The sequence below is a fragment of the Anolis sagrei genome, chromosome Y (assembly GCF_037176765.1).
Source record: "Anolis sagrei isolate rAnoSag1 chromosome Y, rAnoSag1.mat, whole genome shotgun sequence".
Lineage (NCBI taxonomy): Eukaryota > Metazoa > Chordata > Lepidosauria > Squamata > Dactyloidae > Anolis > Anolis sagrei.
The window spans coordinates 81,254,826-81,280,592 of NC_090035.1; the positions used below are offsets into that span (position 1 = coordinate 81,254,826).

Sequence of the window (25,767 nt, forward strand, 5' to 3'; positions counted from 1 at the left end):
GAACACTGGGTGCCGGGAAAGAGGTTGGAAGAAGAGAAGGAAGGGAGAAAGAAAAGAGAGGGAGAGAGAGAAAGGGGAATGAAAGGAAAAGAGAAGGAGGGAAGGTAGAAAGGCAAGAAAGAGAGAGGAAGAAAGGGAATGAAAAGAAAGGGGAAGGAAGGAAGGAAGAAGAGAGAGAGAGAGAGAGAAAGGGGAATGAAAGGAAAGAACGAAGGGAGAAAGGAAAGAGAGAGAAAGAAGGGGAATGAAAGGAAAAGAGAATGAATGAATGAATGAATGAATGAATGAAGGTAGGTAGGTAGAAAGGCAAGAAAAAAAGAGGAAGAAAGGGACTGAAAAGAAAGGGGAAGGAAGGAAGGAAGGAAAGAGAGAGAGAGAGAAAGGGAAAGGAAAAGGAAAGGAAAGAATGAAGGGAGAAAGGAAAGAGAGAAAGAAGGGGAATGAAAGAAAAGAGAAAGGAAAGAAGAAGAAAAGGAAGGGAGAAAGGAAAGAGAGAGAGAGAAGGGGAAATGAAAGAAAAGAGAATGAATGAAGGAAGGAAGGTAGAAAGGCAAGAAAGAGAGAGGGAGAAAGGGAATGAAAAGAAAGGGGAAGGAAGGAAGGAAGGAAGGAAGGAAGGAAGGAAGGAAGGAAGGAAGGAAGGAAGGAAGGAGAGAGAGAGAAATGGGAATGAAAGGAACAAATGAAGGGAGAAAAGAAAGAGAGAAAGAAGGGGAATGAAAGAAAAGAGGAAGGAAGAAGATAAGGAAGGGAGAAAGAAAAGAGAGAGAGAAGGGGGAATGAAAGGAAAAGAGAATGAATGAATGAAAGAAGGAAGGAAGAATGGAAAGAAAGGGAGAGAGAGAGAGAGAAAGGGAAATGAAAGGAAAAGGAAGGAATGAAAGAAGGAAGGAAGGAAGAATGGAAAGAAAGAGAGAGGGGGAATGAAAGGAAAGGGGAAGGAAGGAAGAAGGAAGGGAGAAAGGAAAGAAAGAGAGAAAGAAGGAGAGAGAGGGAAAGAGAGAGTGGGGGGATGAAAGGAAAGGAGGAGGAAGGGAGGAAGGAAGGAAGAAGAGAAGGCAGGCAGATAGGAAAAAAGAAAAGAGAGAGAGAAAGGGAAGGGAAAGGAAAGGAGAAGGAAGGAATTAAAGAAGGAAGGAAGGAAGAATGGAAAGAAAGAGAGGGGGAATGAAAGTAAAGGGGAAGGAAGGAAGGAAGGAAGAAGAGAAGGAAGGGAGAAAGGAAAGAAAGAGAGAGAGAGGGACGGAGAGAGAGAGAGAGAAAAGTAAACGAAAGGAGGAGGAAGGAATGAATGAAAGAAGGAAGGAAAAATGGAAAGAAAGAGAGAGGGGGAAGGGGAAGGAAGGAAGGAAGGAAGAAGAGAAGGAAGGGAGAAAGGAAAGAAAGAGAGAAAGAGGGAGAGAGAGAAAGGGAAATGAAATAAAAGGAGAAGGAAGGAATGAAAGATGGAAGGAAGGAAGAATGGAAAGAAAGAGAGAGGGGGATGAAAGGAAAGGGGAAGGAAGGAAGGAAAGAAAGAAGGAAGAAGAGAAGGAAGGGAGAAAGGAAAGAAAGAGAGAGAGGGAGAGAGAAAGGGAGAGAGAGAGAGAGAAAGGGGAATGAAAGGAAAGGAGGAGGAAGGAAGGAAGGAAGAAGAGAAGGAAGGCAGATAGGAAAAATGAGAAAGAGAGAGAGAAAGGGAAAGGAAAGGAAAGGAAAGGAGGAGGAACGATGGAAGAAGAAAGAAAGAGAAAGGGAAAGAAGGAAAAGAAAACAGGCAAGGAAGGAGAGAAAGAAGAAAGGGGGAAAGGTGTGTGAGTGGGAAGGAGTGAGTGGTACTCAGAAACTGATCAAGAGCAATGTATTTATACTAGTCAATGGCACTCGGAGGCTAGTCAAGGGATCAAAGGGGGATAGAAACGCATATAATAGACATTGGGGTGCAGTGTGCTTTCTGGGTTGTATGGCCAATGTGTTTGAGCAGCAGCACTTTCTCCTGACATTTCGCCTGCACCTGTGGCTGCTGGCATCCTCAGAGGACATTATTATTATTACTATTACTATTACTATTGTCGAAGGCTTTCATGGCCAGAATCACTGGGTTGTTGTAGGTTTTTCGGGCTGTATGGCCATAGTCTAGAGGCATTCTCTCCTGATGTTTCGCCTGCATCTATGGCAAACATCCTCAGAGTTTGTGAGGTCTGTTGGAACTAGGATAAAGGGTTTATATATCTGTGGAATGCCCAGGGTGGGACAAAGGATTATTGTCTGCTGGAGCTAGGTCAAAGGACTCTTGTCTGCTGGAGCCTTCAGCAGACAAGAGTTCTTTGTCCCACCCTGGTCATTCCACAGATATATAAACCCTTTTTCCTAGTTCCAACAGACCTCACTCCCTCTGAGGATGCTTGCCATAGATGCAGGCGAAACGTCAGGAGAGAATGCTTCTAGAATATGGCCATAAAGCCCAAAAAAACCTACAACACCCACTATTGTTATTATTTGAAGTATTTTGGTTCTTTGAAGCATGTGTGCCTTGGAGCCAGAAAGGTGGCGCAAGCCAATGTTTGCCTGTGCGAGCATCCTTATTGGGAGCATGCGCTGGAACTGATGTCTCCAAACCAGCCTTGCGCATTCGTCCTGGTGCACGCCATTGGCACATAGAGTTTTCATTCCTCGCACAAGGTCCTCTATGGCTTGTGCACCACAGATGCGTCTCTGAGACGATGTACATCTAGGCCGACATAGGTCTTCCACAATCTGAAATCATCTCATCATCCCAAGCATTGACTCACCCCGCATGGAGCAAAAGTTTGGATGTGCTGAAAGCAAAGGTGTTGCTGGACAATGTGGGAGTGTTCTGGCACTTGGAAGCGCATGTGCCTTGGAGCCAGAAAGAGGTGTGAACCGACTCCGCATAGGTCTGGAAATAAAAGGATCTGTATTCGGCGTGAATTAATTTCTCCCTGCCTGTCTTGCACATCAGTGGTGACGGGTGGCGCAAGGAGAGCATCGGGAAAGGTGGCAATGGCTCCCCAAGGTGAAATGACTTCCCTGGACTTCTCCTTCTGCCTCCTTGGAGGTGCCGTTGCCTTTTGGATGCTCCTGAGAGCCTCCTGGTTCATTTGGTTCAAGGTCCGCGTCCACATTCTCTCCGAGTATTGGAAAGCGGTGGACTTCTCCCATTACGGCACCTGGGCAGGTGAGTGCAAACACGCTCCATGGACTCCCCAAGGGCGCATCTATTCTGCACTGTATCATGCGTTCGGCACCACTTTGACTACCGAGACTCAATGCTAAGGAGATCCAGGGAGTTGTAGTTTGGTGAGGCACCAGAGCTTTTTTTTTTTTTGGTATGGAAGGCTCAAGATCTTGCCGAACGACAACTCCCAGGAATTCCATAGCATGTGATGAGACGTCCAGTACTGTGATTCTAACTCAATGCTAGGCCATCCTGGGAGTTGTAGTTTGGTGACTCACTTGCACTCTAACGCCCCTGGGGAACTTTTTATTCGGCCAATATTGCGTCCGCAAGGAACCGTCCGGCAGAGCTGTTTCGAGTAGTCAGAGGGTTGTTGAATCCCACCTCGAGTGGGTCCCCTGACGACTTTGAAGCCTTTGCTCAGTACTTTGCGGACAAAGTCGCTTCGATCCGTTCGGGCTTTGACACCACGTTAACGGCAGTCTCTGAGGATGTAACACAAGCATCTGCTTGTCCAGTTTTGTTGGATTCGTTTTGATCTGTTCAACTCGATGAGGTCATCTAATGACTTAGACGAAGGGCTAGAAGGCAGGATCATCAAGTTTGCAGACGACACCAAATTGGGAGGGAGAGCCAAGACTCCAGAGGACAGGAGCAGGATTCAAAGGGATCTTGACAGATTAGAGAGATGATTGGCCCAAATTAACAAAATGAAGTTCAACAGGGACAAATGCAAGATACTCCACTTTGGCAGGAAAAACGAAATGCAAAGATACAGAATGGGGGACAATGCCTGGCTCGAGAGCAGTACGTGTGAAAAAGATCTTGGAGTCCTCGTGGACAACAAGTTAAACATGAGCCAGGAATGTGATGTGGCGGCAAAAAAAGGCCAATGGGATTTTGGCCTGCATCAATAGGAGCCTAGTGTCTAGATCTAAGGAAGTCCTGCTCCCCATGCTCTGTTCCGCTTTGGTTAGACCACACCTGGAATATTGTGTCCAATTCTGGGCACCACAATTCAAGAGAGATATTGACAAGCTGGAATGTGTCCAGAGGAGGGCGACTAAAATGATCAAGGGTCTGGAGAACAAGCCCTATGAGGAGCGGCTAAAGGAGCTGGGCATGTTTAGCCTGAAGAAGAGAAGGCTGAGAGGGGATATGATAGCCATGTATAAATATGTGAGAGGAAGCCATAGGGAGGAGGAGGGAGCAAGCTTGTTTTCTGCTTCCTTGGAGACTAGGATGCAATGGAGCAATGGCTTCAAACTACAAGAGAGGAGATTCCATCTGAACACGAGGAAGAACTTCCTGACTGTGAGAGCCGTTCAGCGGTGGAACTCTCTGCCCCGGAGTGTGGTGGAGGCTCCTTCTTTGGAAGCTTTTAAACAGAGGCTGGATGGCCATCTGTCAGGGGTTATTTGAATGCAACATTCCTGCTTCTTGGCAGAATGGGGTTGGACTGGATGGCCCAGGAGGTCTCTTCCAACTCTTTGATTCTATGATTCTATGATCAGGATTCTTGGGGAGGCGAGGCCCACCACAAGCATCCTAGACCCCTGCCCTTCCTGGCTGGTAAAGGAAGCCAGAGGGGGTTTGGCAGAGCGGGTGAAGGTGGTGGTTAATGCCTCCCTTAAAACAAGCTCAGTTCTTGTGGGTTTTTCCGTGCTATATGGCCATGTTCTAGAGGCATTCTCTCCTGACGTTTCGCCTGCATCTATGGCAAGCATCCTCAGAGGTAGTGAGGTCTGCTGGAGCTGGGAAAAAAGGGGTTTATATATCTGTGGAATAATGACCAGGGTGAGACAAAGGACTCTTGTCTGTTGGAGCGAGGTGTGAATGTCTCAACTGACCACCTTGATTAGCATACAATGGGCTGACTGTGCCTGGAGCAAACTCTTCTTGAAAGGTGATTAGATGTCCCTGCCTGTTTTCCTCTCTGTTGTTTTGCTGTTGTAATTTTAGAGTTTTTTAATACTGGTAGCCAGATTTTGTTCATTTTCATGGTCTCTTCCTTTCTGTTGAAATTGTCCGCATGCTTGTGGATTTCAATGGCTTCTCTGTGTAGTCTGACATGGTGGTTGTTGGTGTGGTCCAGCACTTCTGTGTTCTCAAATAATATGCTGTGTCCAGGCTGGTTCATCAGGTGCTCTGCTATGGCTGACTTCTCTGGTTGGAGTAGTTTGCAATGCCTTTCATGTTCCTTGATGCGTGTCTGGGCAATGCTGCGTTTGGTGTCTCCAAAATTATTAGCTCCACTCATTCATTCTTCCATTCATTCCCACACATTATGAAATCCACGTTTATCAAATCTGCAATGATATTTTCATGACAAAACTTGGGAGGAATCTCTGGATATTAAAATGAGGATTTGAAAGTTTGCATCAATGCATAAATCCTAATCTGTCCCTTTTCTTGTTTTTTGCAGTGGTCACCGGCGCTACATCCGGCATTGGAAAAGCTTATGCCCATGAGGTGAGTGGCAGCTTTGAGTCAAGAGAGAAAAAGGGAGATACAAAAATGGGATTCTTAGTCTACTTGCCTATGCATATTTATAATCACAGAATCATAGAATCATAGAATCAAAGAATCAAAGAGTTGGAAGAGACCTCATGGGCCATCCAGTCCAGCCCCATTCTGCCAAGAAGCAGGAATATTGCATTCAAAGCACCCCTGACAGATGGCCATCCAGCCTCTGCTTCAAAGCTTCCAAAGAAGGAGCCTCCACCACACTCCGGGGCAGAGAGTTCCACTGCTGAACGGCTCTCACAGTCAGGAAGTTCTTCCTAATGTTCAGATGGAATCTCCTCTCTTGTAGTTTGAAGCCATTGTTCCATTGCGTCCTAGTCTCCAAGGAAGCAGAAAACAAGCTTGCTCCCTCCTCCTCCCTGTGGCTTCCTCTCACATATTTATACATGGCTATCATATCTCCTCTCAGCCTTCTCTTCTTCAGGCTAAACATGCCCAGTTCCCTAAGCCGCTCCTCATAGGGCTTGTTCTCCAGACCCTTGATCATTTTAGTCGCCCTCCTCTGGACACATTCCAGCTTGTCAATATCTCTCTTTGATTGTGGTGCCCAGAATTGGACACAATATTCCAGGTGTGGTCTAACCAAAGCGGAATAGAGGGGTAGCATTACTTCCTTAGATCTAGACACTAGGCTCCTCTTGATGCAGGCCAAAATCCCATTGGCTTTTTTTGCCGCCACATCACATTGTTGGCTCATGTTTAACTTCTTGTCCACGAGGACTCCAAGATCTTTTTCACACGTACTGCTCTCGAGCCAGGCATCGTCCCCCATTCTGTATCTTTGCATTTCATTTTTTCTGCCAAAGTGGAGTATCTTGCATTTGTCACTGTTGAACTTCATTTTGTTAGTTTTGGCCCATTTCTCTAATCTGTCAAGATCGCTTTGAATCCTGCTCCTGTCCTCTGGACTATTGGCTATTAGGCCTGTTTGATCAAGAAAAAATTTGTTTCTAAAATCGATTTGTAATTGGGGCGTTTTTTTGTTTCAATATTTAAAATATTTACAAAACTTTCCAAAAAAATGTTTTGTTATTTACGAAATTTCGTAAATATTTACAAAACATTTTTTAAACTCCATTTGCCTAGTTTCTTTAGAAATTTTTTCTTGATCAAACAGGCCTAGTAGTTTCCAACAGACCTCTGAGGATGCCTGCCATAGATGTGGGCAAAATGTCAGGAGAGAATGCTTCTGGAACATGGTCATACATACAGCCCTGAAAACTCACACAACCGGCCTCCGCGCGCCATCCAATCGGCTCCGGCTCCTGCGCCCTCCTCCTCCTCCCAGCTGTGTTGCAGGAAGTGCTAGGAGGAGGAGGAGGAGGGCGCAGGAGCCGGAGCCGATTGGATGGCGCGCGCGCACTCACACAAACACACATATATATTATGTATGCAAACAAACACATAAATAAATATAGGTACTGTTCCATGATCAGGGTGGAGGTATACTTACTTATATACTATATAAAAATATAAACACCTATAAACATGTATACTTCCCACACACATTTCTATTACACAGAGAGAGACAAACAAGCCTCGGTGGAGCACAAAAGAGACAACAAACCAATGCACCTGGATGTGCACAAAACAGCAGAGGGAGAGGATTGGGAGGGGGGGGGGAGCATAAAGGCACCAAGGCTCTGTCATACACAAACACACACACACACATACAAAGCGACCCTGCATCTTGCAAAAGGGAGGCAGGAGAATGGGAGGAGAGAAAGAGAGGATGGGGGGGGGGGGTTGCAAAGAGCTGCTGCAATCCGAAGGCGGGTGAGAAGGAAGGAAGGAAGGAAGGAAGGAAGGAAGGAAGGAAGGAAGGAAGGAAGGAAGAGGAGGGGGCGCCTGGCTGACCTTTCTCTCCCCCCTCTCTCTCTCTGTCTCTCTCTCCAAGGAGGCTGCTTCCACTCGCCCAGGCTGCCTGGCTTCCCTCCTCGCCAGCTTGGTCCCCGTTGCTGCTGACAAGCCCAGCCTGGCTCTCCTGGCCGTGCGGCAGTGGAGGCTGCTTCTGCTTCTGCTTCTGCTGCTGGGCCTGGCTGGCTCCCTTTCACGTGACGCAGCCACATGATCTCACAGCTCGCCTTGCGCTCAAAGCCCCGCAGGAAGTGCTAGGAGGAGGAGGAGGAGGGCGCAGGAGCCGGAGCCGATTGGATGGCTCCGGCTCCTGCCACGGTGCACTGCTGGGGTGCTTGGGAGCGCCGGATTGACTCCCAGGCACCAGCAGCACTCAGCAGCCTCCATCCCATTAACGACACGAGCTGAAGCTCGTAAAATATATGGGGCTGCTGTTTCGATATTTTTAAACCCTTCCGGGTTTGAAAATGTGTTTTGAAATCGCTTCGGATGTGGTAAAAATAACGAATTAATAACGAAATAACGAATTAACGAACGAAACCGCACAGGCCTATTGGCTATCCCTCCCAATTTGGTGTCGTCTGCAAACTTGATGATCCTGCCTTCTCGCCCTTCATCTAAGTCATTAATAAAGATGTTAAACAGGACCGGGCCCAGGACGGAACCCTGCTTGTGGCACTCCACTTGTCACTTCTTTCCAAGATGAGGAGGAAGCATTAGTGAGCACTCTCTGTGTTCGTCCATTTAACCAATTCCAGATCCACCTCACCGTAGTTTTGCCTAGCCCACATTGGACTAGTTTCCTTGCCAGAAGATCATGGGGGACCTTGTCAAAGAAGGCCTTCCTGAAATCCAGGTACGCTACATCCACGGCATCATTCCCCGCATCTACCCAGCTTGTAGCTCTATCGAAGAAAGAGATCAGATTAGTCTGGCGTATTGTCCAATTGTAGTATGCCCAGGTATTTGTAGGCTTCAGGCTGATTGCACTTTATGGTTTGTCCGTTTGGCATCTCTATGCCCTTGCTTTGTGTAATTGTCCCTTTCTTTAATGCCACTGTGGCACATTTGTCTAGGCCGAACTCCATACCGATATCAGTGCTGAAGATTCTGACTGTGTTGGTCAGTGACTCGATTTCAGTTTCCGATTTTTCATAAAGCTTTAGATCATCCATGTACAGCAAGTGAGAGATTTTTGGTGAAATAATAATAATAATAATAATAATAATAATAATTATTATTATTATTATTATATACCAGTGCAAATATTGGACTCTCCCTCAAGAGCAAAGTACATAAGAGCAAAGTATTGTTTCTGCAGTGTAGATGCACCCATGACTTTTCCAACTCTGTTTTTCCCTTCCCAGCTTGCCAAGAAAGGTCTCGATATCGTCCTGGTCAGCCGCTCCATGGAAAAGCTGAAGCAAGTGGCTGCTGAAATTGGTGAGACAAGGATTGACATATTGACTTGATCGTTAACATTGGCTCTGCAAATCATTTCAGTGTTTTAATATTCTCAATATTGCATTTGCAAAAATAAGTACCACTGAAAAACAGGTGGAGAGTGCAGACGTTGGAGACAGCTTTCAGGATGCATTCTGTACATTTTTTTAGTTGGCTGCAAAAAGCCATTGCTCTAGTCTACAGTGTAGATGCATGTGATAACTGGGATACTTTTCACTGGATTTGGGTTTGTTCCATTTGACACTTTTGGCTCCTTTTTAAAATGGGGAAACTGAGGCACGCCCATCTCCCCCCCCCCCCTTTCTCCGCAGAGCAACTCTATGGCCGGAGCACCAAAGTGATTCAGGCGGATTTCACTGGAGGCTCAGAAATCTACGAATCCATCCACAAAGCTCTGGAAGGCTTGGAGATTGGCGTTTTGGGTAAATTATGCCTCCATCTTTTCCTTTTGAGAGCTGGGATTCCCATTTCTTGATTCCCAACTAGAATGGATCCTTTGAAAGAGAGTCAAGGACAATCACTTGGTTTCGATGGCTCTCCCATGGCAGTTAAGGTGGTGCCAAACCAGATTCATTCTATATCAGGCATGGGCAAACTACAATCCTCCAGGTGTTTTGGATTTCAACTTCCCCAATTCCGGCTGTTAGGAATTGTGGGAGTTGAAGTCTTAAACACCTTGAGGACTCATGTTTGCCTATGTCTGTTCTCAGTGTATTTCCATCGCAAATCTCTCCAAGTTCTTTACCAATGCGAGTGTGTACCTTTTGGTCTTTCTCCAGTGAACAATGTTGGCATGAACCAGACGTTGCCGTTAGAGTTCCTGCAGACCCCTGACATCGAGAAGGTGACTACTATCTTTTCCATCAAGTGTTATGATCTACGCTTCAGATTTGTGCACCATGTAGCATTTGTGCTAAAATTTTGCTACTGAAGAGTTGTAGAGTAGGTTCAATTAGCTGAGCTGCTATGGCATGTTGGTCTAAAGACCATTTATATCTCAGAAGTCTCTGCCAAAAACCATAACTTTAGTCTTGGAGAAATTGATTGACAGATATTCCTCTCAGCAGTCAGTCCTGAAAATCTTCAGAAGGTTTTTAAGACCCAACCGAGAGAGGGAGAAAAGCACTATATCGTCTGCGTACAACAGGATGAAAACCTTTCTGCTCCTGATTACTGTTAGCGTGTAGCAGAGTATCGCAGAAGCTCAGAATAATGGACTCTGGACTCTCCGGTAAAAGCAAGTTTTCAGCTTTACTTAAGCAGCTCAAAATAGACAACATACACCATCAGCAGACAGACGTGGAAGGAAGTTTATCTCTGGCACGCCCTAATCTTTCACAGAGCAAGAACTCAGGGTCACATTCTCACAGCTTGTTACTTTGCTGTTTAACCCTTCTGTGTCAAACTACATCCTGGGAATACAATTCTATTACAATCACAATCCTATCACATAAGATTACATTTAAACACACATCATACATGAATTACACACTGACAATTCCCCCTCTTTAAATGTAATTTTCTGTCCTTACTAGATACACATTATCTTAACCACAATAACAACTTAACTTCTATAAGTAACATTCATTTGTTCTCTACACTACTTATAACGTTATTTATCAAACTACTATACACAAACACTCACATCTTTTGCAAAACACATCTTCAAAATATCACTTTTACCTTCTTTGAACAACACAGTTATCATCATCATCAGTATAGTCTTTTCCTACTGGAACTCTGTGGAATTTACCTGGCTTGGACAAATAAGGAATGAGTATATATTTGGTTTCTTCTCTCTTCCCTGCACTTACTTGTTCCAACTGAACTTCTTTGTCCTCCTGCTTTACCTGTCTGTCGGTTCTGACTCGTGTTTTTGCTGTTTTACTCTTGGGTGAACTTTTACTAGGCGTTAAACTCTCTGTTTTCACTGATTGCTGTTGCTATTGCTTCACTTCATCACAAGATGTCACCCTACTTTCTTCACTTACAGATCTCTCACTAGTTTTTGGAAAGCCGTACAAACGCTCTGTGTTTGAATGAATTTGATTCCAATCCCTAGGTCTTTCAAAATAGGCAATTTTCGCTAACTTTATAGTCTTGGGCATATCCAAAAATTTGTAAAACCTCTTGTTATAACCAATAAATGTCATTTCCCCGTGTCTCTGTCGTTTTTGAGTTCTCTCACTTGCAGGTATCAACACATTAGTTTTTTGACCGAATATTTAAATTGACCAATCTCCATCCAATCAATACCCTTAGATCTCAAGAATTACTTAATTTCATCACTGCAAATTTCTGCTCCTTTATCAATTATAAGTGTGCCCAATTTCTTATCATAAACATTTTCAATCAAGTTTAGCCAATTAGACAATTTCTCAGTTGCTTCAGATACACCTTTTAGGAAATACACATGACCAAATCTGCTTAACCTTTCAACAATCAACATTACATATTTTGATCCACCACCACTCTCATCAAAAGGACCCTCTATATGCACATGTGCTTTCTCAAACAAGTTGTTTACCTTAATTCTTGATCTTTTGTAGAACTTGATAGGTACTGTAAAGAACCTCCGCCAATGCTAATTAAACTGCCACCAAAATGTATAGAGACTCTGGTCTTAAAGTCTCTGTTTGTGTTATGAGGTAATTTTGGTAGAGTGGATGCACAGAACGTAAAATTAATGGAGATGAGGCAGTTTTAAAAAAACAAAGAGAACAAGTTTATTTTTAAACAAAGTGAATGGTTGCAATATTGAAGATGTTAAGCTTGGCATATACTTGATGGTTACAATATGAAGATGTTAAGCTTGGCATATACTTGATGGTTACAATATGACTTGGTTGCGATACAATTCAGACTTTTGATGTTACAACTTATAAACTCTTGCTGTAGTGAAGCGCTTTATTATTCAGTGTTCCCTGCTGTGAATATTCTCACTATTTGATCTATTCTGGATCAAATAACAGTGATCTCCAGTCTTCCACCGACTGGCGATCCTAAAAAGCCTCTGTTAGTTCTTTTTAACTAAAACAATCTAACGAGGTTTCCCCCTTCAGCTCCCTAGCTGAAGAAATATTCCCGAACACTAAAAACTAGCTCTACACTTCTTCACTCCTCAGAGTCTCTTCCCTGACTCTGCTACTCTCTCAGAGTCCCTATCTGACTCTGCTACTCTCTCAGGGTCTCTTCCTCCTGACTCTGCTGCTCTCTCAGAGAGTCTCTTCCTGACTGAACTTAACTGTCACTTTCGAAAACCTTTTTCTCTCTAAGCTCCTCCCACCTCCTCTTCTGCCTTGTTTCCATGGCAACACATCTCTCCCAGCTAGGCCGCTCCAGCCATAGGCAACCAATGTAAAACATAAATACAGTTATAAACACCTTATAATGAACACTTCTGTACAGGTACCTTTTTCACTTCCTGGCAAATTGCACAATCCAAATCATAGTAACATGACTCCATCTTATACTCTGGACATAGATTAAGTGTTTTCTTTAAAATTTCCATGTTTGCATGCCCCATAACACAAAGAAACAAATGTACACAACGATCATGTTGTATCTGGCTGCCTACACACAAGATCTCAACATTTTCCTCTCCAACATTATTTACTTTGTTGAACATTTCATACATTTTGTTTCGTTTCACCCCTTTTCCAACTAACTTTCCATCCTTGTCATGTATGTAACAATGTTGTTGTTCATTCGTTCAGTCGTCTCCGACTCTTCGTGACCTCCTGGACCAGCCCACGCCAGAGCTCCCTGTCGGCCGTCACCACCCCCAGCTCTTTCAAGGTCAGTCCAGTCACTTCAAGGATGCCATCCATCCATCTTGCCCTTGGTCAGCCCCTCTTCCTTTTGCCTTCCACTTTCCCCAGCATCGTTCCCTTCTCTAGGCTTGGCTGTCTCCTCATGATGTGGCCAAAGGACTTCCACTTTGTCTCTAGTATCCTTCCCTCCAATGAGCAGTCGGGCTTTATTTCCTGGAGGATGGACTAGTTGGATCTCCTCGCCGTCCAAGGCACTCTCAGCACTTTCCTCCAACACCACAGTTCAAAAGCATCTCTCTTCCTTTGCTCAGCCTTCCCTAAGGTCCAGCTCTCACATCCGTAGGTTACTACAGGGAAGACCATGGCTTGGACTAGGCAATGGATCTTTGTTACCAGTCTGATGTCTTTACTATTTTATCAAGACTGGACATTGCTCTCCTCCCAAGAAGGAAGCGTCTTCTGATTTCCTGGCTACAATAAATAACAATAAATGCCCTTAAAAGAAACTTTATACTGGTGATCAGTCAATGTGGCTACACTAAGCAGATTGGATTTCATCTGTGGAACAAACAATTTTTTTCCCAATACACTCTCAGACAAGGAATATAACAAGTCCCAAATTGAGAAAACACTCGTAAAGATCCATCTGTCAGAATTACTGTAGCTCCTTCCATAGACTCCACATTCCTCAGGCTGGAGAGATTGTTGGTGATGTGATGAGTAGCACCGGAATCAAGTACCCATTTATCACTCCGGACACTATCTACATCTCCAGCCGCCTCCAGCAAAGTCCGATGTTCCACCACCACGGCGTCCTCCTCTGCTGAAGCCCCCTCTGGCGTGGCTACCTCTGGGTTGATTTCTCCTTGCCTTGCAGTCTCTGGCCAAATGTCCTGGTTCGTTGCAGGCATAACATCTCCTTTCAGCCTTTGCTGCTCGCACGCTGGCAGGAACAGTCTCTGTTTGTGTTGACTCCCCCTCATTCCAGCAGCCTCCACGCTGTTCTCTCTCAAACAATTGTCTCTCTTCTTCCTCCAGGATTCTCGAACAGATTAAATCCAACATAAGATTCTGGGCTCTCACCGCTTGTAGCGAAAACAACAAATGGTCCCATCCATTATTCAGCGAAGACATCAAAATGTAACTGATTCTCGTTGCTGATCTTGACCTCTGGTTTAGCATTCCAAGAACAGCTCTTTCATCTTTTTCACATGCGCTCTTACATCTCCACCTTCCTCCAGTTTGGCACAATACAATCTCTTATCCATATCATTTTGCCAAGTGTGCTCTGTCTTAAATGCACAGCGCGGAGAGCATCCCATGCTTCCTTGGCAGTTTGCAGACCTTGCACATGAACCAGTTGATCCAGCATCAAACAAAGGATCAGGCTCGCTAGCCCCTTCTGATTTTTCTCCAGGTCAACTTTTCTGCCTAAAATAGTCCTTTGCAAGCCATCTCTCACAAGCAGATGCTGCATAAACACAGACCATTGTTTATAATTATGGTCACTGAGTTTCTCAATCATCGGCATCAGATTAGAAGCAGCCATTCTCACCACAGGAGACCCTCGTGATCCGAGTTTAAGCCCAGCCGCTGATTCACATCGTCAGTGACATCTGGCAGTTTCCCCTCTGGTTCCCAATTTTATGGCTTTACAGCTTCACACTTTCCGATCATCAATCTCTGGGTACAGCACGCCCCGCTCACAACTCTGCTTACTCCCGGAATCAGTTTTTCTACGAAGACACTCACCAGCTCTTGGTGAAACAGACTCCAGTCACCAGTCCAAACCACACAGCTTCGATCACTGCCTCCAACCTGGTCAGCAGCTCTGCAGGTCAGCAGGTCCAGGTTAACAAGCCCGGTCAGTGCGGGCCCATAACCAATTGTTCGCATGTAGTAGAGTATCGCAGAAGCTCAGAATAATGGACTCTGGAGTCTCCGGTAAAAGCAGGTTTTCAGCTTTACTTTTGTTGTTGTTCATTCATTCAGTCATCTCCGACTCTTCGTGACCTCATGGACCAGCCCATGCCAGAGCTCCCTGTCGGCCGTCACCACCCCCAGCTCCTTCAAAGTCAGTCCAGTCACTTCAAGGATGCCATCCATCCATCTTGCCCTTGGTCGGCCCCTCTTCCTTTTGCCTTCCACTTTCCCCAGCATCATTCCCTTCTCTAGGCTTTGCTGTCTCCTCATGATGTGACCAAAGTACTTCAACTTTGTCTCTAGTATCCTTCCTTCCAGTGAGCAGTCAGGCTTTATTTCTTGGAGGATGGACTGGTTGGATCTTCTCGCAGTCCAAGGCACTCTCAGCACTTTCCTCCAACACCACAGCTCAAAAGCATCCCTCTTCCTTCGTTCCTTCCTTCCCGAAGGTCCAGCTCTCACATCCCTAGGTGACTACAGGGAAGACCATGGCTTGGACTAGGCAATGGATCTTTGTTGCCAGTCTGATGTCTCTACTCTTGACTATTTTATCGAGACTGGACATTGCTCTCCTCCCAAGAAGGAAGCGTCTTCTGATTTCCTGGCCACAGTCTGCATCTGCACTCATCTTTGCACCTAGAAATACAAAGTCTGTCACGGGTCAGCTTTACTTAAGCAGCTCAAAATAGACAACATACACCATCAGCGGACAGATGTGAAGAACGCAAACCGAAAGAGATAGGAACTAATACAAACTGCAGCTGGAAGGGAGTTTATCTCTGGCACTCCCTAATCTTCCACAGAGCAAGAAATCAGGGTCACATTCTCACAGCTTGTTACTTTGCTGTTTAACCCTTCTGTGTCCAACTACATCCTGGCAATACAATTCTATTACAATCACAATCCTATCACATAAAATTACATTTAAACACACATCATACATGAATTACACACTGACAATTACTGGTGAAGGAAGGTCAATTTTAGCTAAACAAGGCACTAAATCATTCATATAGATGTTAAAAAGAGTGTGAGGTGGGGCAGAACGCACCCCTGTTTTACACCCTCTATTTAGCTGTTCCATAACGATGTTGGCAATGTGTTGTGTGCCTCCAATACCATAGTGTTGGGCTGGAGGACCTAGAAAGTGCCTGGAGAGGACATACTTGGGTGAATGAAACTAATACCAAACCCTATTCTCCCCTTTCCTTTTAGTACATTGACAACATGGTGAATTGCAACATCCTTTCAACCGTGAAGGTAGGTGGAATGCCACTAGGTTTCTGTCTTTGCGTATAGAATCTATAAAATATCAGAATTCTTCCCATGTCCTTGTTCCACGGCTACAATTTTGCACTATCCCACTCCCTCGCCTTTTGTTTACAGTCCAGCCGTGTTCTTCTGTACCTTGTCACCATAAGATATTGTGCACTGTTTTAATTGCTATTTTGTATGCCATATGTTTTTATTTTATTGTACTTGTATTTTACGGTGCATTTTATGCTCTGCTTTAGGCATTTTGTACCATCTGTAAGTCCCCTCGGGTTGATGGAGGCGGGTACAAGTATAAAGTTATTGTTATTGTTAAATGATTTGAGGGACGTACTTTGTTGGATGTGGATTAACCAAAACTGCAGACAATAGAGAACTCAATTAGGATTACTCTTTCTTCACAGATGACAGAAGCCATCCTTCCTCAAATGGTTGCCAGGTAGGAGACAAAGACGGCCCTCCGTCTCAAGGGGGGAAGCTGTAGATGTTGTAGGACTGCAATACCCATTAGTCCTCTCCACTGAAGCCAGAGATTGTTAGCCGAGCTTTAGCATAGCTGCTTAATCATCCACAGCAATAGATCTTACCAATTTAGAGGCTGACAGTTCGAAGCCCGGGTCGGGGTGAGCACCTGACCTTCAGCCCAGCTTACTGTCCACCTAAGCAGTCTGAAAACAGCTGTGAGCGGAGCAGAGTGTGCCATCGCGCCTGGGGGCTACAGCTCTTAGTGAAAGAGGCATGGACGTGACATCTTTCCCCAGGAGATTGCTTCTTGCCCTCCTTTAGGAAACTGGAACTCCCAAATACCAAAACACAACAGATAACTTGAAATGGTATTTATTGTTCACAATGAGTTATCTTTCTCAGGCATAAGCTTGATGTTTCAACAGGGATAAAGGAAATATACTTTACAATCTCTGAAGTCCAAGGAGTTTGCAGCTGAGAAGCTTTTCCTGTTTCCATTTTCCTCAATGGCTGTGAATATCGGAATAAACACAACCCCAGTCCAATGGCCTATGTTGAAGGGACAAGACCTTCCTCTGGTGCCAAAAGAACCGGTTTGAAGGCACTTGGGTCTCCTCAATGTTGTCCAGGACGATCTGGACATAAAGCATGAGTCCCAAGGGTAAAAAACCTTAGAATTGGTGCTGAGAGGTAATTTAAGCAGGGGCTTTTAGAGCCAAGTCTCTTACTCACGTCCACCTGATAGAAACTCTGATAGCAGAATGAAAAAAGGGAAGCACTCCCCTCCTCCAGGAAGAGGTGGAGCCAAACAATTGAGCGAAGGAAGCAATTTAACTGGTGTAAACAACACTGATTGACAGCTATAAATAACCAATCAATCCAACTATATATAAGAAGGGTAAAAAGGCAGGATTAAGCATGATACAACAGTTTAAATCTTGCAACTAACAGTTCTACACACAGGTGGCGCCACTCATAGAATCATAGAATCATAGAATCCAAGAGTTGGAAGAGACCTCATGGGCCATCCAGTCCAACCCCATTCTGCCAAGAAGCAGGGATGTTGCATTCAAAGCACCCCTGACAGATGGCCATCCAGCCTCTGTTTAAAAGATTCTAAAGAAGGAGCCTCCACCACACTCCGGGGCAGAGAGTTCCACTGCTGAACGGCTCTCACAGTCAGGAAGTTCTTCCTCGTGTTCAGATGGAATCTCCTCTCTTGTAGTTTGAAGCCATTGTTCCATTGCGTCCTAGTCTCCAGGGAAGCAGAAAGGAAGCTTGCTCCCTCCTCCTCCCTGTGGCTTCCTCTCACATATTTATACATGGCTATCATATCTCCTCTCAGCCTTCTCTTTTTCAGGCTAAACATGCCCAGCTCCTTAAGCCGCTCCTCATAGGGCTTGTTCTCCAGACCCTTGATCATTTTAGTCACCCTCCTCTGGACACATTCCAGCTTGTCAATATCTCTCTTGAATTGTGGTGCCCAGAATTGGACACAATATTCCAGGTAAAGTGGTCTAACCAGAGCAGAATAGAGAGGTAGCAGGACTTCCCTAGATCTAGACACTAGGCTCCTCTTGATGCAGGCCAAAATCCCATTGGCTTTTTTTGCCGCCACATCACATTCCTGGCTCATGTTTAACTTCCTGTCCACGAGGACTCCAAGATCTTTTTCACATGTACTGCTCTCGAGCCAGGCATTGTCCCCCATTCTGTATCTTTGCATTTCGTCTTTCCTGCCAAAGTGGAGTATCTTGCATTTGTCACTGTTGAACTTCATTTTGTTAGTTTTGGCCATTCATCTCTCTAATCTGTCGAGATCCCTTTGAATCCAGCTCCTGTCCTGTGGAGTCTTGGCTCTCCCTCCCAATTTGGTGTCGTCTGCAAACTTGATGATCCTGCCTTCTAGCGCCGTCACACAGAGGCTGTGCAGTAAATCTCTGCTGACTATTGATAAAAGACTCTGCAAGGTTTGGTTTGGTTCAATAGCATGCCCTGAGACAATCACTCCAGTTCACAGCATAGGGGAGACATGGCAGCGGAAATATAAATCACGTGCCTACTCCCTGGTTTTTCCGATAGAGGTGAGGAATGTTGGGTGTTGCAGTCCAAGGAGGTCAACAGGGAAACATCAAGAGGCACCATGGGATACTGACTGCATTGGGCTTGCGCTCTTGATCACATTAAGGAGAAGACATGTTTGTTTCCTGCCTTCGCAGCATTTTGGAGAGTCTATAGCTGGACTTGGACAGCTGTAGGGTGAACGGGACCTCTAACACACACACACCCCACCATGTATCTCTTTGTAGGAAGAAGGGGATCATAATAAACATCTCCTCTGGAAACGCCTGGAGACCCGTGCCCTGGACTACAATGTACTGCGCCTGCAAGGTGAGACAAACACCAAGCAGGGCAGTTCAGCTTCTGCCCTGTGACTCGATTACTCTGCTTGAGAGACCCTGTTCCCATTTCTGATGTTTCCCAGCACCTCTGTGAAATTGAATGTGGGGTCGCTGCCCCAATGGCACAGTTGTGCAAGCTATTTGGGAGGGAAAATGCCATGTCAAAGATCCAATGGGACCGTTCAATGTCACACGACACTTTCCTTGCTTCCCCTTTCAGACTTCTGTGGATTTGTTCTCGCGGGCGTTAAACATGGAATACAAGTCTAAAGGCATCATTGTACAGGTATGTTGCAACTGAAATAGCCTTTTAACTCCTTTCCCTCCCTCTACACTCTCTCCTCCTCCTCCTCTTTTTTCTCCATCCTTCTTTTTTGTCTTCTTTTCTCTCTCTTTCTTCTCCTGATTTGCTTTCCTTCTCCTCTTCTGACTTTTTCTTTTTCTACCACTGCTATCTCTTCCCCCCTTTTTTGCTCTGCCTCCTCCCCCTCCTTCTCTTTCTTCTTCTTGGTCCTCAGCTTGTACCTTTTTCTGTCCTTTTCCTTCCCCCTTTTCTTCTTCTTTATCCTTGTTCTTTTCATCTCTTCCTTCCCTTTCTTCCTCTTCTTTATTGTCTTCTACCTCCTTTCCCCTCCTCCTCCTCCTCCTCCTCCTCCTCCCTTCTCCTCTCCTCCTCTTCCATCACCTTGCTTTCTTCTATTTGTTCTCTTCCTTCTTCTCTCCTCTTGCGTCATCTTATTTTTCTTCCTCCTCCTCCTCATCTTCTAATCTTTCTGCTCCCCCTCCTCTTCTTTCTTTGTCTTCCTTTCTTTATTCTCTTCCTTCTTTTCTCCTCCTCTTTCTCTTTCTTTTTCTTCCTCCTCCTTCTCCTTTTCTCCTCTTCCTTTGTGCTATTTTCTTCTCTTCGTTCTTTTCTTCTCTCTTCTTCTTGCGGGCATTAAACGTGGAATACAGGTCTGAAGTCATCATTGTACAGGTACGTCGCAACTGAAATGGCCTTTTAACTCCTTCTTGTTTTCCTCTACACTCCCTCCTCCTCCTTCTCCTCTTCCCTTTTCTTCTCTTCTTCTTTTCTCCTCTTCCGTTGTCCTTTTTCTTCCCTTCATTCTCTTCTTCCTTCTTCTCTTCTCTTCCTTCATCTTATTTTCCTTCATCTCTTTCTCCTCCTTCTCTCAAGCTCCAAGCTGTGTCTACCAGGCCCTTGTCTTCTCCTTCCCTCCATCTTTGGGTCCGTTTTTGGAATATAATCTCTGGTCCATCCTGTTTCGAGAGAACGAACACACCTTTGTCCTTCTCTTGGCCTTCCCTTTCCCTCCACAGAGCGTCTTACCAATGCTTGTTGACACCAACATGAACAGGGTCCTCAACTTCCCGGCCGGAAAGATGTCTCCCGAGGTCTATGCCCACAAAGCCTTGAACACCGTGGGCTTCACCAACAGAACCTCAGGGTGCCTCAGCCACAGCTTGCAGGTGAGTTGGGGGCAAGAGGTATTTCCTCATTCAACAAAACCCACCCCACTTTCCTGGTCATTGAAACCCTTTGGAAGCGTCCCAAGAAGTTGAGATTTGAGGTCGGTTTTCTGCCCATTCGCTCCAGAACACCAATAACTTCTCCCCAAACAAAGCTCTGCTTTGGATCCAATTATAGGAAGAGATCTCCCCTATCTTCAACAATAGGAAAAGTGGGTACAAAGTAGTTTTGGGTTGTGTTTTTTGCTGGGTGGAGAAGTCGAACTAAAATTAATATACGAGAGAAGGACCATGTCGTCTACATATACAGAAATAGTGTCAAGCAGTGTAGATGTGGCTTAAGGCACTCTTCTGGTGACCTTGCCTCTGCCAAACTTTTCCAAAAGTGATATTACCTAACTTTCCTCTCTCTTTGGCTTTTGATTCAGAATTTCATGTTCGAATGGTTCTTCCCAAAGTCATTAGTGTACGACACATCCTATGGACGTTTCATCCTTCGGGCTATGCTGAAGTCCCTTTTCAAATAATGTATTTTCACCTTCCTGATGGTTCTTGCGGAAAGGAGCCGGACCACGACCAGGACCGTGCAGAGCCGTTGGTTGCTATGTTCCAAACGCTATCCTTGTAGTATTAAAATGATGGTTGCATCACAATTTAATAAATCCCTCATTATGCATTATGGATGGAAATGTATTGTTTGCTGCTATAGTTCTATGTAGTTCCCCCCCTTTTAAATATCGAAATTCTGCTTCTGTTGCCCCTGAATAGCTTTTGGAGATTCCTGACACTGGCTGCAATGTTTTAGTCCCACCTTTGGACAGATTCGCTGAATTTAAAAATCGCAGAAATTAGCTAGCTGTGGTTTCCAAAGGGCAAGGCTGCACTTGATCCCACTATCCAATTTGTATGACAGTAATGTAATACATAACATAGGATCAGATGGGAAGGAAAGAGGCCTGAACATGGAGGAAGCAACACCAGCAGTTTGAGCTATGTAGATGACATCCTGCTAGTCATAGAAAATAGCAAACACTTGGAAGGAAGGAAGGAAGGAAGGAAAGAAGGAAGGGAGAAAGCAAAGAAAGTGAGAAAGAAATGGGAATTAAAGGAAAGAGGAAGGAAGGGAGAAAGGAAAGAGAAAGGAAGGAAGGAAGGGAGGAAAGAAGGGTGAAAAGAAAGAGAGAGAGAAAGGGGAATTAAAGGAAAGGAGAATAAAGGAAGGGGAGAAAGAAGGGAGAAAGAAAAGAAAGTGAGAAAGAAATGGGAATTAAAGGAGAAAGGAAGGAAGGAAGGAAGGAAGGAAGGAAGGAAGGAAGGAAGGAAAGAAGGGTGAAAAGAAAGAGAGAGAGAAAGGGGAATTAAAGGAAAGGAGAATAAAGGAAGGGGAGAAGGAAGGGTGAAAGAAAAGAAAGTGAGAAAGAAATGGGAATGAAAGGAAAAAAGAAGGAAGGAAGGAAGGAAGGAAGGAAGGAAAGAAGGGTGAAAGGAAAGAGAGAGAGAAAGGGGAATTAAAGGAAAGGAGAATAAAGGAAGGGGAGAAGGAAGGGTGAAAGTAAAGAAAGTGAGAAAGAAATGGGAATTAAAGGAGAAAAGGAAGGAAGGGAAAAAGGAAAGAGAAAGGAAGGAAGGAAGGAAGGAAGGAAGGAAGAAAGAAAGGAAAGAGAGAGAGAAGGGGGAATTAAAGGAAAGGAGAATAAAGGAAGGGGAGAAGGAAGGGAGAAAGGGGAATTAAAGGAAAGAGGAAGGAAGGAAGGAAGGAAGGAAGGAAGGAAGCGCAAAAGGAAAGAAAGAGAGAGAAAGGGGAATGAAAGGAAAGGAGAAGGGAGGGAGGGAGAAACGAGAGAGAGAGACAGAGAGGAAGGGGAATGAAAGGAAGGAATGGAAGGAAAGAAGGAAAAAGAGAAGGAAGGGAGAAAGAAAAGAAAGAAAGAAAGAAAGAAAGAAAGAAAGAAAGGGGAATGAACGGAAAAAAGAAGGAAGGGAGAAAGGAAAGAGAAAGGAAGAAAAGGAAGAAGAGAAGTAAGGGAGAAAGGAAAGAAAGAGAGAAAGAAAAGGGGATGAAAGGAAGGAAGAAAGGAAGGAAGGAAGGGAGATGAGAAGGAAGGGAGAAAGGAAAGAAAGGTAGGAAAGGAGAAGGAAGGGAAGAAAGATAAAATTGAAAGGGAGGAAGGGAGTGAGGAAGGAAGGAAGGAAAGGAGAAGAAAGAAAGATGGAAGAGGAAAGAAAGAGAAAGAAAAAGAAAGAAAAGAAGAAGATAAGCAAGGAAGGAGGGAAAGAAAGGAAAGGGGAGAAAGGTATGTGGGGTAAGAAGGCGTGAGTGGCACTCAGAACGTGTGCATGGCCAATGTGTGTGTGCCTTGGAGCCAGAAGGGTGGCGCAAGCCAAAGTTTGCCAGGGGGAGCATCCTTATTGGGAGCGTGCGCTGGAACTGATGTCTCCAAGCCAGCCTTGCGCTGCACATTCGTCCTGGTGCAGGCCATTGGCACACGGAGTTTTCATTCCTCGCACATGGTCCTCTATGGCTTGTGCATCACAGACGCGTCTCCGAGACGATGTACATCTAGGCCGACATAGGTCTTCCACAATCTGAAATCATCTAGTCATCATCCCAAGCATTGACTCACCCCGCAGGGAGCAAACGTTTGGATGTGCTGAAAGCAAAGATGTTGCCGGACAATGTGGGAGTGTTCTGGCACTTGGAAGGGCATGTGCCTTGGAGCCAGAAAGAGGTGTGAACCGACTCCGCATAGGTCTGGAAATAAAAGGATCTGTATTCGGCATGAATTAATTTATCAGTGCCTGTCTTCCACATCAGTGGTGACGGGTGGCGCAAGGAGAGCATCGGGAAAGGTGGCAATGGCTCCCCAAGGTGAAATGACTTCCCTGGACTTCTCCTTCTGCCTCATTGGAGGTGCCGTTGCCCTTTGGATCCTGCTGAGAGCCTCCTGGGTCCTTTGGTTCAAAGTCCGGATCCACATTCTCTCCGAGTATTGGAAAGCGGTGGACTTCTCCCATTACGGCACCTGGGCAGGTGAGTGCAAACACGCTCCATAGACTCCTCAAGGGCGCATCTATTCTGCACTGTATCATGCATTCGGCACCACTTTGACTACCGAGACACAATGCTAAGGAGATCCAGGGAGTTGTAGTTTGGTGATGTACCAGCCAAAACTAACACAATGAAGATCAACAGGGACAAATGCAAGAGACTCCACTTAGGCAGGAAAAACGAAATGCAAAGATACAGAATGGGGGACGATGAGGCCTGGCTCGAGAGCAGGACGTGTGGAAAGGATCTTGGAGTCCTCGTGGACAACAAGTTAAACATGAGTCAGGAATGTGATGTGGCGGCAAAAAAAGCCAATGGGATTTTGGCCTGCATCAAGAGGAGCCTAGTGTCTATATCTAGGGAAGTCATGCTCCCCATGCTCTATTCCGCTTTGGTTAGAGCACTTTACCTGGAATATTGTGTCCAATTCTGGGCACCACAATTCAAGAAAGATATTGACAAGCTGGAATGTGTCCAGAGGAGGGCGACTCAAATGATCAAGGGTCTGGAGAACAAGCCCTATGAGGAGCGGCTTAAGGAGCTGGGCATGTCAATCCCGCCCCATCTATCCTGACATTCAGGAAACAGGTGAAGACGTGGTTATGGAGACAAGCTTTCGATGAATGAGACAACGCCCTAAGATTTGGATCAAAGATGAGGCAGATTTGATTTTAGTATGACGACTGACCACTGTAGTTTTAAATATATTTGTTATTTTAATGTGTTACTGTAATTGTGATCTATTATATTTTGCTGATTGTATGTGTTTTTATGGTTGGAAACCGGGCTGAGTCCCTCAAAGAGGTGAGAAGCTCGGTATAGAAAATTTTGAAATAAATAAATAAATAAATAAATAATGTTTAGCCTGAAGAAGAGAAGGATGAGAGGAGACATGATGAGGGTCATGTATAAATATGTGAGAGGAAGCCACAGGGAGGAGGAGGGAGCAAGCTTGTTTTCTGCTTCAACAAGAACACGGAACAATGGCTTCAAACTACAAGAGAGGAGATTCCATCTGAACATGAGGAAGAACTTCCTGACTGTGAGAGCCGTTCAGCGGTGGAACTCTCTGCCCCGGAGTGTGGTGGAGGCTCCTTCTTTGGGAGCTTTGAAACAGAGGCTGGATGGCCATCTGTCAGGGGTGATTTGAATGCAATATTCCTGCTTCTTGGCAGAATGGGGTTGGACTGGATGATGGCCCATCAGGTCTCTTCCAACTCTTTGATTCTATGATTCTATGATTCTAGAACACAGCAAAATATAAAAATACAATACAATACAATAAAAAACCATTTTAAGAACACATCAACAATATAACATCACAACATTGAGACAGCTTTCAGTCAGCACAGAAAAACAAATCAGACTCTCAGGCGCTCTGCCAGATTGCAGGAGAGACTGATAACAGATTCAAGGCTGAAACTAAATCCTTTCTTGGCCACTTGGGATATAGAGTAGATTAGGGGATAAAAGTGCCAAGTACAGAATTTGTAGTCAGACGAAGCAACGTTGGAATCGAGTCAAGATCTCGTTTGCTGTGACATACTGTGCTTTTGTGTCAGTAAAATAATAATAATAATAATAATAATAATAATGCCATCATTGACCATAGAGTACTCCAATTCAATGTCAATCTCCCCGAGGACCTTGAAAATGCCTAGAAAGGACATTGTTCCAAGTGTTTGCTATTTTCTACAACTAGCAAGATGTCATCTACATAGCTTAAACTGTTGTGTTGCTTCCTCCATATTTAGGCTTCTTTCCTCATCATCAGATCCTATTTTATTTATTACATTACTGTCATATAAATTGGTTACTGCAATAAAGTGCAGCCTTGACCACTAGAAACCACAGCTACCTAATTTCTGGGACTCCAAGCTCTCAACTGAAATGCTATTTCGATTTATCCCTGGATGTGTTGTTGCATCTGTAACTCCAAATCAAGGAAGGAGGAAGGGAAGAAGAAGGCTTGCGAAGAGAAAGAGGATCTGGAGAACAAGCCCTATGAGGAGCGGCTTAAGGAGCTGGGCATGTTTTGCCTGAAGAAGAGAAGGATGAGAGGAGATATGATAGCCACGTGAGAGGAAGCCACGGGGAGGAGGGAACAAGCTTGTTTACTGCTTCCATGGAGGACAAGGAGCAATGGCTTCAAACTACAAGAGAGGAGATTCCATCTGAACATGAGGAAGAACTTCCTGACTGTGAGAACCGTTCAGCAGTGGAACTCTCTGCCTCGGAGTGTGGTGGAGGCTCCTTCTTTGGAAGCTTTGAAACAGAGGCTGGATGGCCATCTGTCAGGGGTGATTTGAATGCAATATTCCTGCTCCTTGACAGAATGGGGTTGGACTGGATAGCCCAGGAGGACTCTTCCAACTCTTTGATTCCATG

At 45.0% G+C, this 25,767-nt stretch overlaps 2 protein-coding genes across 2 annotated transcripts in view; both read left to right on the plus strand.

The window, feature by feature from the left end:
- The first annotated feature begins 3,003 nt into the window (after positions 1-3,003).
- On the plus strand, positions 3,004-21,006 carry LOC132780012 (very-long-chain 3-oxoacyl-CoA reductase-like). The gene is made up of 11 exons (XM_067462443.1): positions 3,004-3,178; positions 5,604-5,650; positions 8,929-9,004; positions 9,337-9,447; positions 9,805-9,869; positions 15,937-15,981; positions 16,398-16,432; positions 18,768-18,849; positions 19,081-19,146; positions 20,181-20,330; positions 20,759-21,006. The coding sequence occupies exons 1-11, from the start codon at positions 3,004-3,006 to the stop codon at positions 20,855-20,857; spliced, it is 951 nt and encodes a 316-aa protein (XP_067318544.1). The 3' UTR covers positions 20,858-21,006.
- A 2,180-nt stretch (positions 21,007-23,186) lies between these two features.
- LOC132780442 (very-long-chain 3-oxoacyl-CoA reductase-like) overlaps positions 23,187-25,767 on the plus strand; it is a 62,735-nt gene continuing 60,154 nt past the window's right edge. The window contains exon 1 of the mRNA XM_067462444.1: positions 23,187-23,361. Coding sequence (XP_067318545.1) covers positions 23,187-23,361 — 175 coding nt within the window. The remainder of the gene's footprint in view (positions 23,362-25,767) is intronic.